The 16,392-nt window shown below is 41.9% G+C and overlaps 1 protein-coding gene across 3 annotated transcripts in view; it reads right to left on the reverse strand.

Moving 5' to 3' along the window:
* The window catches only part of TMEM86A (transmembrane protein 86A), a 59,847-nt gene extending 58,004 nt beyond the window's left edge, over window positions 1-1,843 (reverse strand). For all 3 annotated transcript variants that reach the window (XR_009760599.1, XR_009760600.1, XM_061610200.1), the window contains exon 1: window positions 1,607-1,843. Coding sequence is in view for 1 of the 3 variants with exons in the window: in XM_061610200.1 (XP_061466184.1) it covers window positions 1,607-1,627 (21 nt within the window). In the remaining 2 variants the exon portion in view is untranslated. The remainder of the gene's footprint in view (window positions 1-1,606) is intronic.
* Between the last annotated feature and the right edge of the window lie 14,549 nt (window positions 1,844-16,392).

The following is a 16,392-nucleotide window of genomic DNA, read 5'->3' on the forward strand; positions in this document are numbered from 1 at the left end:
CTGCTTTTGAAGCAACTAGTGTGCCCACAGCCAGAGAAGATCCAGAGGATGAGCTATAGAACTTTGAAAAAGATGTTATTCACCATTTTATTTACTTTATTATTACATTTATTTCCCACTTTTCCTCCAAGAAGCTCAAGGTAGTGGACATGGTTCTCTCCCTCCCATTTTATTCTCACAGCAACCCTTAGAGGTAGGTTAGTCTGAATGACAGTGACTGCACCAAGATCAACCCAGTGAACTCCCATGGCTGAGTACAGAATTGAACTCTGGTCTCCCAAGCTCCTAGTCCAACACTCTAACTACTACACCACACATCCAATTTTCCAGTTGCTGCAATCACTACAATACCTATACAGTTTTAATTTCATCTGGAACTCCCCTCTCTCCATGTGTTGTGGTTAGGATAGACAAACTGGATTAACATATAGATAAATGGGGCATACTCAGGGCAGCCTATGAAGGATTATCCCATTTTAACCGCACAACAATTCTGTGGAGTATCCAGTGAGCATCATCACTGGCAATGGATTTCAACACAGGTCTCTGTCCTCTGGGAATTCTGTCCACACATCACACAAAATACATATCAATATTTTCTGATTATATTTATGGCCGACTTCATTCCAGATGAAATTTCTGCTTTCATCTACTTTTTTAAGCTGCCCCGGAAAAAATGACTGCCTCAAGAGTCAGTCTTCTTCATACATTTCCTATTTTTATTATATGTATCTTCCTAAGTAAAGGCATTCCTGCAAAGATGTTTATAAGCTGCAGTGGGGGCGGGGCTAGCCAGGGGAGAAAAGAGAGGCAAAAATAAAGCTTGGTGATTTCTCTGCCCAGCCGTTACTCGGTCCGGCAGGAGGGCACCCCCACGCGAGAATTAGAAACCTGCAATGGAAATGGCACATGCGTTGCACATATATGAGCCACACAAACACACGCAGGCCGGCAGATCGGCAGCATTGTGCTGTTCTCGAGCAACCCCGGAGCGAGGCGAGTACGGGGGGGAAGGGGGCGAGGAGACACTAGAGTAAAGGGGAAAGGGGGATTAACTAGAACCTTTGCCTTCCCCCATCCTGCCGCCACATCCCCCCCTCCATCGGTTAGAAGATGGTGTGCCTCAGCCGGCAAGCCCCAAGGAGCGAAATCAACAAAGTCACGCTTCCTAGTCACATGCCCACATGCCCTATCGACTTTTCACAGGGCTTCCTCCCCCCTTGCCATGTAAAGCAACAACCCGATCATGATGCCTCTTCCCCCTTTCCAGTCACCGCCATCACACAGCTACTCCACATTTTCCTCCCAGCAAACTGGGGTGGGGGAGAGAGAGTGAAGAAGAGAAAAAGCAGGAGGAGTGGGGAGGTGGAAGTACTACAGATGGGGAGGAAAAAAACTGCTCTAGCAGCCAGCTACCTATGATGGAGACAGGCGTAGATCATGTGCTCCGGTTATCTGTCAAAATAAAAATCCTGAAGCGATATCTAGTCGTCACTCATGTATCTGCAAGACTCCTTGCTTGAGGCACTAATTACTGCAGTTTTTACACCTGATTTCACATTTGGTTTCTCCTTCCAGTTACTATAAAGGTCTCTCCTGAACTCACCACTGTCACCGGCGACACCATATTTGCTGAGCAGGGTTCTCTCGGTAGTCCTTCGCCTTTGTTTATGTAGTTGGATCTGATTCCGGGGTGCCCAGATCTCCCACTTTGAATAGGATCAGAGTGTCATCTATTTTTCTCAATGCCGATTGTTTTCTCGGTTCTTTTTTAGAACGCAGTGACGTCACAATAGTCGGAGCGAATGTGCGGAGGGAAGGCAACTATGGGCGGTACTTTCCTCTGAAGGAGATAACTTGCTGGCCGGCAGACCCTGTGCATAAGGGGAAGGGAGGGGGCTGTCCGAATATGAAACCCGCCTCCCGCCTAGAAGACGATTTTCTTTTCCGCTTGTTACAAATGTCGATCATCATCCTTATCAGTGACAGTGTTTGCTAACTTTATTTTCACTTGAAAATGTATGGGAAGATGGGAAGCATCATGAACAAATCATGAAAAAATGCAAAGTCAGTGTAAAGTTTGGAATGTGCAATGGTCGCTGGATTGATATACGGGAATGACTTTCACTGTGAAGTTGTGTCCATCAGTATTCTGATTTAAGCATAAACCTTAGGCTACAGAGAGAATAACACTTTGCTTCACCATTTGTATATCCTAATTCTATGTATATTGACTCAGAACAAGGGTGGGACGGAGTGGGCAACCTCCCTGAATTCTAAATGTAATGGTGGGTTGAGTGGATTGCCACTGACCTGTAGTAACAATTCATAGACCTTGGCTCACCCAATATTTCTGCAAACACTCTTGACTCAGAAATATGTTCCTCTGAATTAAAAGAGCTTGCTCCCATGTTAAATTTCATGAAGTTATTAAATGGCATTATGGTTGCATATTTTTCTTGCAAATTTCCATAATCTATAAACTGTTTGCTTATTATCCTTTCACTTTGTCCAAAACTGGAAACACATTTAGAAGTACCATAAAATATCACATAGGAATAGATGTATTAAGGGTGCAATTCTATGCACACTTTCTGGGGAGTAAGTCCTATTGATCTCAGTAGAACGATTTCTGAGAAATCGGTGGTGTATATAGTTCTTGCTGAGTTCCATAGAATATGATAGATTTGTGGATTGATTATAACAGCGTACAGCTAAAATAATATTTAGATAAAGGTATTTTTCTTTTCTCTGGGTATGGTCCTGTGTTGAGTTGTTCTTTTGATTTAGATAAGAATTTATATTATGAGTAGATATAGCCATGTGATTTGAAATTATTAATGCTTTATTTACATCAATGGCTTTTCTTGAATTTATATCTAGGAGTTTTGTGGCATCTTGAAGACTAACAGATTTATTGTGGCATAAGGTTTTGTGAACTCTTTTATGACTGATATCACAGTGATTGTGGCATTAGTCATCATAACAGAGGGGACTTCCAGATGGAGATTTATTGTGGAATCGCAGCTGCTCATGCACACAAGTTTTTTTCACTGTCCAAATGACATTTCATTATCAAAATGTCAGCTCGTACTTTATTTTTTACATTTTATCCAGATTTCCTCTTTACAGAAAATCTGTTAAGTAATAACCCCTTGTATACATCCACAGTTACCATCAGCCCTCTAGCCAGGGTGGGGTAAATGGGTGCACTACCTCCCCTATAGCTGTGCTTCCCCCTCCCCAGGGATGTTTTTGGGAAATTGTCTTTGTAATTTGTGACATGAAAAACAACAGCAGCTTCCATTTTAAGAATGTTCCAGTTCTTAAAACAAGCTATCAATTTAAGAATAGGACTCTCAGAAAAATTAACTGAATAAGGCAGGATGAGTGTACAACAAAAGCTTCATTTGGAAGAGCCCCCAAAAGTCTGCTTGTTCAAGACATTCCCTGACTGAGGGTGGATTTCTCATGATCACAATCACCCTATAATTATTTAAGTGATCCTGAAAAAAACAGTCTGTATAGTAACATGACCCTGGAAGGGGTAAATATTAGAAAGTCCATCCCTTAGACTCTCTTTTGCTCTCCTTTTCTGTTTCCATTTCAGCTGTGTTCTCTACCCAGACAGTAATAAAGAAGCATGTTTGTTGGCCTGCAGTAAGAAATAAGAATTTGTTTATTCTACAGTTATTATTATGAGTAGAGCAGAATTGGGTGCTTATTGCTAAAGGGTGCAATCAAGAGATAACTTAAAGTGATCTGGAAAAAATCTACCCTAAGTTACCCTTTACTCTTTTAAAGCACTCACCATACTCACAATCATAGTGGATATTTTTTCTTCTTTTTCTTATTTGATGGCACACGCTGAAAAGAACCCTAGAGGAATAGAAACACTGCTTGTTGTACACACTATAACTAGCTGACTGGCTGGCCATCCAGGCTGCAACTCAAGCCTAATTTCTGATTTTGCCAATGTGTGCAGCTCAGCATGAGGCCTTTTCCATGTTTCTTGGCAGAAAAACCAACCCAGCAACCAGTAAAAAAACAAAAAAAATGGATTGGTTTCCATAGTTAGTTTCCAATTCCTTAGTTCTTTATATAGCAACTAGTAAAAAAAAATCCTTTTGAATGTCCAACAGGAAGGAAAATCTAAACGTCAGGAACAAGAATAGGGCTGCTTTCACACTGCACTTTATTCCATTATTCTGATGATTTCTTACCTGGTAATTTGCGCATTATATTTGATCTTTCACACAACGCACAAGCTAGCTCCAGAATTCTAGTGGAATGTAGTGGAAGTTTAGCACTAATCAGAGCTTGGAAGTAATTCATTACTTTTTGAGGAACAAGTGGGTAATTCCTTTACATTTTGATTGTAATAGAACTAGGAGTAATTTTATTACTTTTGTGGAGTAATTGTAATGTTTCCAGCATTACTTTTGGGCATTGCGGGGGGGGGGAAGCAGGGGAAGTCTTCTGCTCCTCTGATTTGTAGATGGAAATCATGTGCCTCAAACTGGGCTTCTGTGCAGCATCACTCTTCCCTCCTGCTCTGTGGATGGGTAGGAGGCAATGAGGGAGGAGGTGGAGAGTGAGATGGGGTGGAGTGGAGAAAACAATTGTTTAAAAAAATGGATGGCGGTGGTGAAGAATGGAGTGGAGGGAAAAAGGAGCCGGAGGGCAAGAACATGGATAAAGGAGGAGAAGGAGGCAGCGGCAGAATGAAGATAAAGAACTGTAGAGGTGAAAGAATACTGTGCTTGCACTTGGCACACAAAGTGGCCTCCATCACTCTCTTTGGCTACTGTGCTGCATTTGCAGTATTTTAACTTTTTTGCATCTCAGGGGAAAATGTTTGCTTGGGTAAGTGTCCCTTAGTTGGTGGCAGGGCAGGGCCCGGGAGGTGGTTAAGTGAGAGAGATTATGCTTGCTGGCTGAGGGGGGGGGGTTGCACTTGGTTTGACGTGCAAAGATCTGAGTAGTGGCCTCTGCCTCCCTCCCCACCTCCCTTACCAGCAGAGAGACCACCATTGCTATTTATTCTGCTACCTCTGTATGTGTATGTTTATTTTTAATGTCGTTTTAGGCTATTTAGATGTGCAGCAGCCAAGGCCAGTACCTTGTAGGCGTGTTTTTTTTTAAGTAACTGAAATATAATTGTAGTGATTACTTTTGAGAAAAAGTAAAGTAATCAGTTACTTTCAGAGCAATTGTAATTGTAATGGTAATTACTACTTTTGGGGGCCATGTAATTGTAACTGTAATTTATTACTTTTAAAAAGTAATCTTCCAAGCTCTGGCACTAATTTCCATGATAAATGATACCAGAAATAATCCGTTAGCAAGGCTGGGAACCTGGAGGATCGCAGGAGTTTTTCACTAGTTGCAGCCACTCACATGACAGGCATTCCAGCATTCAGCGAGTTCCCTCCCTTTAGTTGTGCGGAGTTTTATTTTTGCTGGACGAACATTGTACCGGTATTCCGGCATTGGCGCAGATAGCAGCAGCATTTCCCCCACACACTTAGTCTTGATACAACTAAAACCATTTAAAAAGTCAGATCCTAAAGGGAGAGAGCTTGCATGGTGACGGTACGAGATCTTAGACCTCCTACACAGTGGGGAATAGTGCGCATGGGTGAGGGACAAAAACAAGCCGTGTGAAAGACAGTTGCATGAAATGCCAGTATATCAGCTGAAAAAGCTGCTCTTCCTTAACGTAACAGGTATTGCAGTGTGAAAGGGATTTTAGAAATCGGGACAGAAGAGCTACCTTTTTAATCCGTTAAACTAACACAATCAGCCCCATGTGTGAAAGCACCCTAGAAGAAGAAACCCTCAAGCAGGAGTTAACAAACACTCCTGAGGTATTTATTTTCTCCCTGCCTTTCCCCAAACCTGGCCCTCACATCCACTCCAGTGACGCAGAGCTTGGAAAAGTTACTTTTTTGAACTACAACTCCCATCAGCCCAATCCAGTGGCCATGCTGGCTGGGGCTGATGGGTGTTGTAGTTCAAAAAAGTAACTTTTCCAAGCTCTGCGGCAGTGAGTGGGGAAGATGGGCTGGTGCTATGCTCCCCCCCCCCATGCCCCACTTAGAAATGTGGCTACCTCACCTAATAGGGAAGACTAGCTACAGCATTGGTTACTGTGGGTGTGGAAGCTTGTTAGTGCATTTGGAGGGGTGCTGTGTATAGTGATGTTTTGGTGAGTATCTTTTGACATAAGCCTTCCGTTTCCTCCTCACTTGAGTAAAACCATGCCATTGTATTTCTGGCAGCCCAAGCATACAAGGCTGCCTATTTCCACATGCTGTAGGCACACCAAAAGTTAAACAATCACATCCACACCATACATTTAAAGCACATTTATACCACTTTGACAGTCATGGCTTCCCCTTAAGAATTCTGGAAACTGTAGTTTTCCTCTCACAGAGCTACAGTTCCCAGCACCCTTAACAAACTATTGTTCCCAGGATTCTTTAGGGAAAGTCATGTGCTTTAAATGTGCTTTAAACATGCTTTAAATGTATGATGTGGACGTGACCCTAGGTTCAGAGGAGTTATTCTCAACACATGTGGGGAAGTACTTTGCAGACAGTAACATTAGTCTCTAGTATATAGGAGACTGAAAAAACAGGTTTTGTGGAAGACCTCTTTATCAGACTTTCAGTACAGCACAGTATCAGTCTTGCACAACACCTCTGTATTTTTTTTAATGGAAATGGATGCCCCTCCCTCAAAAAGCACAAATCTTCATTTTGCCCATTGTGAAACATATTAAGCACTTGAAACATTTGCTTTTGTGCATTTCCTCTGTGGGGAAAAAATTAAAGGTATGTGTGTGTGCACAGATACAGAAATACTTGCATCTGTGCCCAGATCAAAAAAAGTTAATGGAGGGTGGGGAGTAATGACTGAGTAGAAGGGCCAGAAAATTCAGCAAAGAAACAAGACAACCTCTCACTGGTTCATGGCTGTGTGGGGATTTGAACCCTGGTCTCAGGGAATAGGAGTCTCTTAACAACTCTCAGGATCCTCAGGTACTCTGTGAACATGGTGGTTTTTAATAAATTTCAACAAATTATGACACCACTGACAGAAACAAGTCCAAAAGGGGTCTAGATTTTTTTTCTTGTTTTACTCTTGTTCAAACTTTCTTGTTTGAACTCTCGATTCTCTCTGAATGTTTTGTGTATTGCCATGGAAACTTAGAGGGTTGTTAAGCTAGTGTTTATGAGTTCAGGACTATAAGTTTTGTAACATTTTGTTTTGAAATGAGCTTATGAGAAGCATCAGAATGGCATGGGGTATTTTCAATTTAACATTGAGGAATGTGAAAAATCCATGCTGGCTATATAATCTGGATATTATTCAATGCTTATATTGGGTTCAAAATAGCGCTAAGTCAAGGTCCCATGAGTGCAAGGATTTTTGCTTGTGTAATGGGACTTCCCCCTCCCTCCCATGCATTCTTTAAATTTGTTTTTGGGGTCCCCCAACCCTCTGGAGCAGATTTGGGAAGGGTGTGGGGCACACGCTGGGAGGAGAGGGTGAAGTCCCATTGCACAAGCAGAAATCCAACCAAGGGCATGTTAGTTGGAAACTGGCCATTATATTTAATGTTATTTGTGCAAGACACAGGAAAAAAAAAATTTTAAATTCACAAATTTCATAAATAATACAAGTGGAAAATGTAAATCACATATTTTGGAAAATATGAAGCAGCATCTCTGTATTTCAATGCAAGGTTAATGATGAGAAGTTAACTGGCAAATCAAGTCACTTCCATGACTGACAGATAAAATAGTCACCTAGCAGATGTTTTGATTCTCCTTCTAACCTCTTCCTATGTCATGTAAATTATTAATTATGACTTTAATTATTCCCTTTTCTAGAACCAAAGCTGTCAGTTTCTTGTGGTTTGGTATCATCATCACAAAAGTATGCTGCGGGACAAGAACTGACATTGTATTGGTAGTCTTAGGTCACAATGCTTAGGGCACATAATTTTATTTCTAAATAATTGTTCCATACCCAGCTGACATGTATTGACTGATGTCTGAGGGACACTCTGGAGGCTTTAAAGAGTATTAACAAATAAAATACAACAATCACAATATTCATATCAACTAAAAACTAAATTGCCTTGTAAATTGCCTTGACACTCATGTAAAAGGCAATCAGTTAATCATAGCCATTTTCCAGCCCCTTGATGCCGCTGATACTCTGATAGTGACCTCGTGCTGGAGGAACTCACCTCAGAAGCTCCATAGCTTCTAAATTCTCCTGAAAAGAAGTCCAAAGAAGGGACTACAGATCACCAGCTTTCATTCAAACCCAGAAATGAAGGTTTGGCCTTCTCAAATGAAGAGCCCCAAATCCTAGCTGTAGCAGCCCATCCATCATGCTGGGTCGCCTGTTAACACTCGCCACGAGTCTTCTAGTGGAGGAAGCAAAAAGCACAATAGTGCCAATTAGCACACCACTCCAATCCATTGCACTGCCTCTTTAAATTCTCGGCAACATCTTTGGGGGCAGGCTTGTAAGGCTTCATTATGTCTCTGGCCTTCATTGGAGTAATGGTGTTGCTACCCACAGAGGTCCCACACGCAACTTGCCTGAGGTGCTGCAGACTTTCCCGACAACTGTGGTACTTACCACCTGCTGCCCTCACACTTAGGTTCCTCTCCGCCTACTACCTTCTTCCTGCTATTTCTAATCTCTGCCACTTCTGCCAATCTTTTGCCAGCTCAGTTTCTGTGGCCTCCTGTCTAGATAAAACGCTTCCTGAGCACTGCCATACATTTTTTAAAAAAAATCTCCCAGCATGGAATGCCATCCTCAGGGCGGCCATTGTTACTATAATTTAGGCAACAGGCAAACTTGTTTCTGTTTTCCTTGGCTTTTAAGAGCCACTAAAGTTAACATTTTGAACTTCGAGTACATTTGATTAGACTGTCAATTGGAATATATTGTCATGGTTTTAATTTGTTGTGTTGGTTTCTGTGTTTTATTTTATTCTTTTCTATTTCTTTTTATTGTACTTCCATGGTTTCTTAGTACTCTGTTAGCCACCCCAGAAATGTGTATATGTTGAAAGTATGGGATATAAAGTATGTAAACGTTAAATTAAAAACAATAACAGTTTTTATCATGATGGCTTTAAAAAATATTGCTTTTTTATGCCATTCCCAGAAAGTGACCCATTCCCAGGCTCTTGGGAATTAACATTACAAACCTAACTGATTGCAGAGGACAATGAGCTGAACAGACATCTTGGCTCCTTGGAAGATTTTCACAGTTGGTAAAGTCATTCTTCAGCTGGGGTCACTCTAGACAATGGGAATTGTGATTCCCATTGCCCAGAGAGCAATGCCTGAATGCACAGAAGCATTCATAGCTTGCAGTCTGAATGGCAGAGATAGGGTTTTCTCGTTTCTCCCCCACCAGATTACTCAGCAGCGATTGCAGATGCAGCCCAATCCACTGGCTGCAGCCTTTATAGAGGCATCTAGACACACATACTTGTATATCCCAAGGATATTGCTGAGCAGGATTCCAAAACCAGCAGAACCTATGGCAGATTCCAGTGTGCACCCCAAAAGCCGTAGCAGGTTCTAGCCAAAATGATTCCACAATCAACGGTTAAATCCCATTTTATATGGCATTAGCTATATAGTATTGCCTGCTTGGCGTGCACTTCTAAATGACAACTTATCGATGCAGATCACTTTTCAGAGGCTTTTGACAGAACAAAGAGAGTGACATGGCAATTGCTTCTTATAGCTGTTGATAGGAAAGAAAGTTGAGTTCGCCCCCACCCAAAGAAACTTGAAATTTATTATTAATATCAACGTTTCTGGGAACTGAATTAGTGAGAAAGCAAAAATGGACATGTGATCTAGTAAGAAATGGAAACGTTTTATTTAACAGGACCTTACAGCAAACTATTCCACAGCATGCTCCTTTCTATGCTTCTCTCATCTATTATTGCCTCATTAAATAAACATAAAGACATAAGCATCAGAGGTAATCTAACCAGGCTTTCAAGGGAGACATCAGTGCCAAGGTACTATAGGAAATATATATTAAATGTTAAGTTGGTGGTAGTGATAGTAATGAGAAATAAATGAGTGATAGTAACAGCAAAACGAGGGATAGGTAGTGGGGTAGGTTATAAATGTAGCGCAAGTGGGAAAAGATGTGGAAGTCGTATATGTGAGTTGTGGGGGATATGGGTCTGATTTGTGAAGTTAGTGGTGGCAATGATGGTAGTACTGTATATGGTGTAGTAATGAAAGTGGGTGAGGCAGATGCAGTTGGGTGTTGGGATGGTTATGGGGATTAAGTGGTGGTAGTGTTATCAGTGAGGAAAAAGAGGTATAGTAAATTATGGGAGTTGCTTCTTTCAGGACTGATCATGGCTTGAGTGGTTATAGTAGAAGATCATTTAAGAGGAAGAACATAAGCAGAGCCCGCTGGATCAGGCCAATGGCCCATTTAATTCAGCATCCTGTTCTCACAGTGGCCAATCAGATGCCTATGGACAGCCTATGAGTAGGACCGAAGCACAACAGCACTCTCCCCAGTTGTGATACCCAGAAACTGGCTCTCAGAGGCAGTTACTGCCTCTGACTGTGGAGACAGAACATAGCCATCATGGCAAGTAATTGCAAGGATGGCAGTAGAATAGAGGAGGTGGAGATCATGCTGATGTTGGAGTTGAAAGTAGAGGAGGACGGTATTCCTGCTATCATCCCAAAAATCACACCCACAGATCTGTGAAACTGTTTCTGATGTATGGACTCCAAAATTCTACACAAGGGGTGGGGAATCTTTTCAACCTGAGGGCCACATTTCCTCATGGGCAACATTTGAGGGCCACATGCTAGTAGTAGGTGGGGCCAGAGGTAAAAGTGGATAGAGCAATGGATATGACTTGTACCTTTGTACAATAACTACATTCTAGCCACACATATGCTGCCCTGGGCTCCTGCTGGAAGGAAGGGCGGGATATATATAAACAAACAAACAAACAAACAAACAGACAAACAAACAAATAAATAAATAACATTTTAAAAGCCAAAGGTTTCTACATACACATGCCTCTCCATCCTCCTCCATCCATCCAAGCAAGCACGAGGCATTATCACAGGCCAAGAACATATTCCAGCCAGGCAAAAGCACTCAAGGCGGGCACAGAGCAGGGCTGGTTGATGGGAGTGGGCTGCTTAGGTGACATGGCCTGAACAGACAGACCTGGAGGACCTCTGCACCTGAGGCTTTCCACCCGTTCTAAACTATGGCTGTGTGCACATGACATGTTTAAAGTGGATTTGATGCATTCCACTGGTTCATGTTTTTCATGTTGTCCACATGACACTGTCTTCGTTTTTGTGGCAGCCCGCACCTTCCCCCCATTTAATTTGGATTTTCCTGATTCACAGACAATAGTAAGGTAACGTAATAATGTAAGGGGGCAAAATTAACATAAAATTGCATACTACCCAACTGCAGACGTGCTGAAGTATATCGTGTGGCCAGTTTTGTTTTGTTTTTTCCATGCGTGGGGACATTTGGCTGGGTGCCAGCTATCACCACACCCCCTACTTCCATTGGCGAGGTGCTCCAGACTGGTGGGGCCAGGCATGACACACTTTTTATTATTATTATTTAACCTGCTGTTTTGTGCAAGTCTGGTATATTGGAAACGTATTATCTCAAAAATAATAGTGGAAAAAAATTAGCCGCACACACAGGTAAACAAATACCTGCATGGACCTCAGGTTTCTGGAACTCAGGGAGCCTGGGTGCAACACACCCTTTTTTTTAACCCACTGGGTTGTATTCAACCAATTCCTTCTCAGAGTAGACCCATTTAAATGAATGAACCTAAGATAATCATTAACTTCAATGGGTCTACTCTGAGTAGGACTGGTATTGAATATCATTCACTGTTTTGTGTAAGTATGTCAGAAAACCTATATCTCAGTCAACACAGGTAAACAAATACCTGCATACATGCCCACAGTAGACTTCAGCTTTCCAGAACTCAGGGAAGGTGGGGAAGTACTAATTGAGGGGAGGAACCAACAGCACACACTGCAAATACATCCCACCAAGCAACGCCCACTAGTGTGGACAGGATACACTGAGACAGAGTTCAACTGAAAGCGCTCAAGTGTGGACAAACATGCACAAAAGCATACATGGAAAAATTGGGTCTGTGCAACCCATGCTCACGTTAACACTCTGGCGAGTACATAGCCTATAACTGGATATGGGTTACATGCCTCTTTCTTTTGCTGTTTTCACCTCAGAATTTCAAATCTGACCTCTACAGTTATGAGGACAAAAGAAGTGTTTTAAAAAATAAGATGGGAAGGAATTTCAATTTTTTTATAAATGCTCACAAAGTTTCAGCCTGAAATTTGTGAAATATGAAAATAAGATACATTTTTGCATATTGCTCAGACATAAGACCCTGAACGAATGTGCAGGAAGAACTGAAACGCCTTGATGACTTTTGTTTCAATCAGCTTAGGTACTGTAATTTAGCTTTCCTGTTTATCATATCTGCCCATTCTGCATGGTTTGCCAGTGTTAACTCCTAGACTTGACTCAGTTCTACTTAGTCCTTAGTCAAGATCTTTTTAATGTTTGTGAGAAATTTCCTGTAGAAAAATATTGACAAGTCACATTCAGTCATAAAGTTTCAGAAACTATACAGTTCCACAGAATTGCATTAAAATGACTGAATGAGCTTCTATGGGATTAACTTCTACTGGTCAGACACACTTTGGGGGGTCTTCTTCTCATCGCCTTCCTTGCCTCAGTTTCCTTCCTCATTCACCTTCATCTGGTGTTCATTTCCCGCCACTGTGCTCCACTTCTCCAGGCATTACAATTCAAGATAGATCTGACCTATCCGTCTCTCTCCTCGCCCATTGTCCCTCAGACATCAGAACTTTTTCTTCTTAACAGAGTGACAGACCCATGATGGAGTTATTGCTAACAACAACATCCTTCTTTGCAAAAATGTGTATACTAAGCAAAATTACATACAAATGTGTATATCGGGAGAAATTCACATAACATGCAGATGAATTTTCTTAAGAACCTTTAAAAAATAATTTTTCGCAAACTGATGCTTAAGAGGATTGAATTTAAGATTGGGAAAATGTCAGACTGAGAGAAACAGAAACTGATAGATTCACCTATCCCGACGAACAAGTCCTACTTTCACGCAGGAAAAAAAATATAAGGTAGTTTTTGTTTTTTAAGAAAAGAGCGACGATAGAAGAAGGAGCGTCAGGCTTTTTGCCAGTCTGTGCTCACCATTAAAATCCATTCAGCTGTGTAGGGATAGGGGTATTTTGGGGGCTGAGCAAAACAGAGTTACTTTTAAGAGGGACCCTTTCCTGCCTCACAGTCAAGGGAAAAAGACGCTTTTGATTACTTTTGTTTTGGCTGGTTTTGAATAGGTCTTTCAAGGTCTACTCAAAGCAGATGTACATAAATATATGCCTCCAAGAACAGCCCATCTAGGCTTAAGAAAGGAATGTATTATTATTATTATTATTATTTCCCTTTCGTCGAATTAAAATCTAATCCACCCTTTTGTGCCTGTCCCTTGGCACTCAGTGGTGTCACAATACAAAATTATAGCATGAACTGGTAGAGCTACTGCCTTCTCTTGCATTACTGTGAAACTTCCTCTGTTCCAGGAACATCCCAGGAACCTGCTATAAATCCACTAAGACTGGAATTTCTTGCCAGATATGATCATTGATGTGGGAACAAACTGCACCAAGTTCCTTTAGAGTTACAGTGAAACCAGGCTTTTTAACAGTCATACTATCATTATTAGTATCATTTTGGCATGCAAGGTCTTTCCCAGCTGACTTAATGGCTTTTGTAACAATTTTTTCTCTTTCTCTCACTGTCAAAGAATCCTGCTGGTTGTTCAGCTGTGTGTAACTGACAAAAACATCCTAGACTTGTTTTTTTCATGGAGCCTTTACAGACTTTTCTCATGGTTATATATTCAAGAGGGTTTCAACAGTCCCCATGGGAACGTAACACACACACACACAAAAGCTGATGCTTTGGGTCTCAATTTATATTTTTTCTTCTTCTTTATGCCTTCCCACAGCTTGGTTTCCATAGCAACCGAGAACTGTGGCACCATTGTAGAGCTTTAATAAAGTATTTCTCCAACCACATTATGTATCGATACTTGGAAAGCAGCTCTTTTCTAGCCACTTGCAACACCAGAAAAAACTATGGAATTCACTACCATTTCTAGTGATGACCACCAGTTTAGACAGCTTTAAAATGGAATTCAACAAACCTATGGAGAATTAAGCTATCAATGGCTACCTGTCACAATGGCTGTGTCATCTAGGATCAGAGGACTTATTCACTGGTGGCAGCTGTGTTGTGAAATTCACTCCCTCCTGAAATATGAAGATTCCATCTGCACTGGCTTTTGAAGATACATTTGTTTATACAGGCATTCCATTGATCTCTTGTTTTAATTGCTATTTTAATTGTGGTGTTGTTTTAATGGGATTGCATCTGATACTGGAGGCAGTATATAGCCATCTTGACTAGTACCCATTGATAGACAGTCGCCATTAATTTGTCTAATCCTCTTTTAAAGCCATCCAAGTTGGTGACCATCGTTATTACCAACATGGCACACAAAGCCAACACTAGACACCTTGGGCACCAGACTGCAGGGGATCTGAAAGGTGGTGGCGGCTTGGTGGCCGCAGCCACGTCTGGGAGCTTAAATAGGCCCAGCCACTTCAGCAGATTAGCACACTGCACACACATGCCTGCCATCACCCAGGATGGGAGGCATGTAGATCTTGGGTGTTGGCACACATGCTTGCACAGTGCACTGATGTGGCACCATAGTGCCACAGGAAGTTGCACGCCCACCTGTGCCAGCAGTGATGGAGGTGTTGGGGATGGGGACGGGAAGGGTGGCTGCTGTTCTGCAATCCGTGCCAGAACCAGGTGCCAATGCTAGTGCAGATCACAGAGTGGGAGCTACACCCACCCTCCTCAGTACCAGAGGCCCTTGGCCAGTGCCCAACCTGGTTGCCCGCTGGTGCCAGGCCTGATGGCACACCAGGTCTGTCCTTCAACAGAATGAACACTCAGGGGGCTGCCTCTGCCATCCCCTCTACACACACCAATATCTGCCACCTAATAAGGCAGTCACGTCACTCCACCCACTGTTAGTGCCAGTCCTGCATGTTTGAAAGCAGAACTATAAAGATTCACCAGTATCAAAAGCAGTGTTGAAATAGTAAATAAAAAATCCTGACCTAGTTATATTATACAACTCAGAGGAAATTCAGAGGAATACAGAAGAGATTATGCAGCAGTGACAAATTGATTACATCTGGAATATTTTGAATGCATGATGGTTTGCAAGGAAGGCGCCAATATAAGCCATGGACACATTTGCCAATTCACACAGCACACAGATTTGTTGCACTGTCATTGGTATGTTGTCACCTAGGGTAAAAGTTGGGTGTATGCTTGAAATTGTAAACATTTAAAGCAGATCTGTAGCCCTCAAGATGTTACCGGACTACAATGCCCATCATCCTTGATGATTGGCTATGCTGATCATGGCTGATGAGAGCAGTAGTCTAACAACAACTAGAGGGCCACAAGTTCCCCGCCCCTGATGTAAGGCCATGTAACGTGATATATGCCTCATATACACAAATTTTGTTTAACTTACATTTGAGTAGTTGGGTGTTTTTTTTAAACTAGATTAACTTTCTGACTGCTGTTTGCCCCAACAGTTAAATTTCTTACTTGGTACCTCCCTTCTCACCCAAAAGCATGAAATATGGAGTCCCAGGGATTTAGACAAGTAGTAGAATCTGGAAGGGAAACCAAGGGGCAGTCGAGTCATATTTTGTGGAAGAACCGCCTAAAATGTCATCAGGCTTCAAAGGCATACATTTATTTGGGAAAGCAACAAACTAGTCTATGATTTAAATGTTCGGATGGGAAACTGCTGCAGTTGCTCTCTATAGAAAACTTCTCACACCCCAGTAACTAAGCAAACCTCAAGTCACTTGGGTTACCCAAGATGTGTGAATCTTCTGCGGGACTGTACTGCCATTACAAATGCAGTATCAGGAGTCCCAAGAAATGGAATATTTTGTTCCCCAAAATTACTTTTAAGAGTGTATAAAAATATATGAGAAACATAGCATAAAAATCACATAATCACAAAAACTAATTCTTTCCAAAAGAGCAGACCAACCCTCCAGCCCGGGGGGGGGGGGAAGCAATTTCCCAAAGAGACCATTCAATTTGTTTTGGAGTCTCTCAGGTCTTTTCTCCATCAGT

This window comes from Rhineura floridana, chromosome 2, assembly GCF_030035675.1.
Source record: "Rhineura floridana isolate rRhiFlo1 chromosome 2, rRhiFlo1.hap2, whole genome shotgun sequence".
NCBI classification, from domain to species: Eukaryota; Metazoa; Chordata; class Lepidosauria; order Squamata; family Rhineuridae; genus Rhineura; species Rhineura floridana.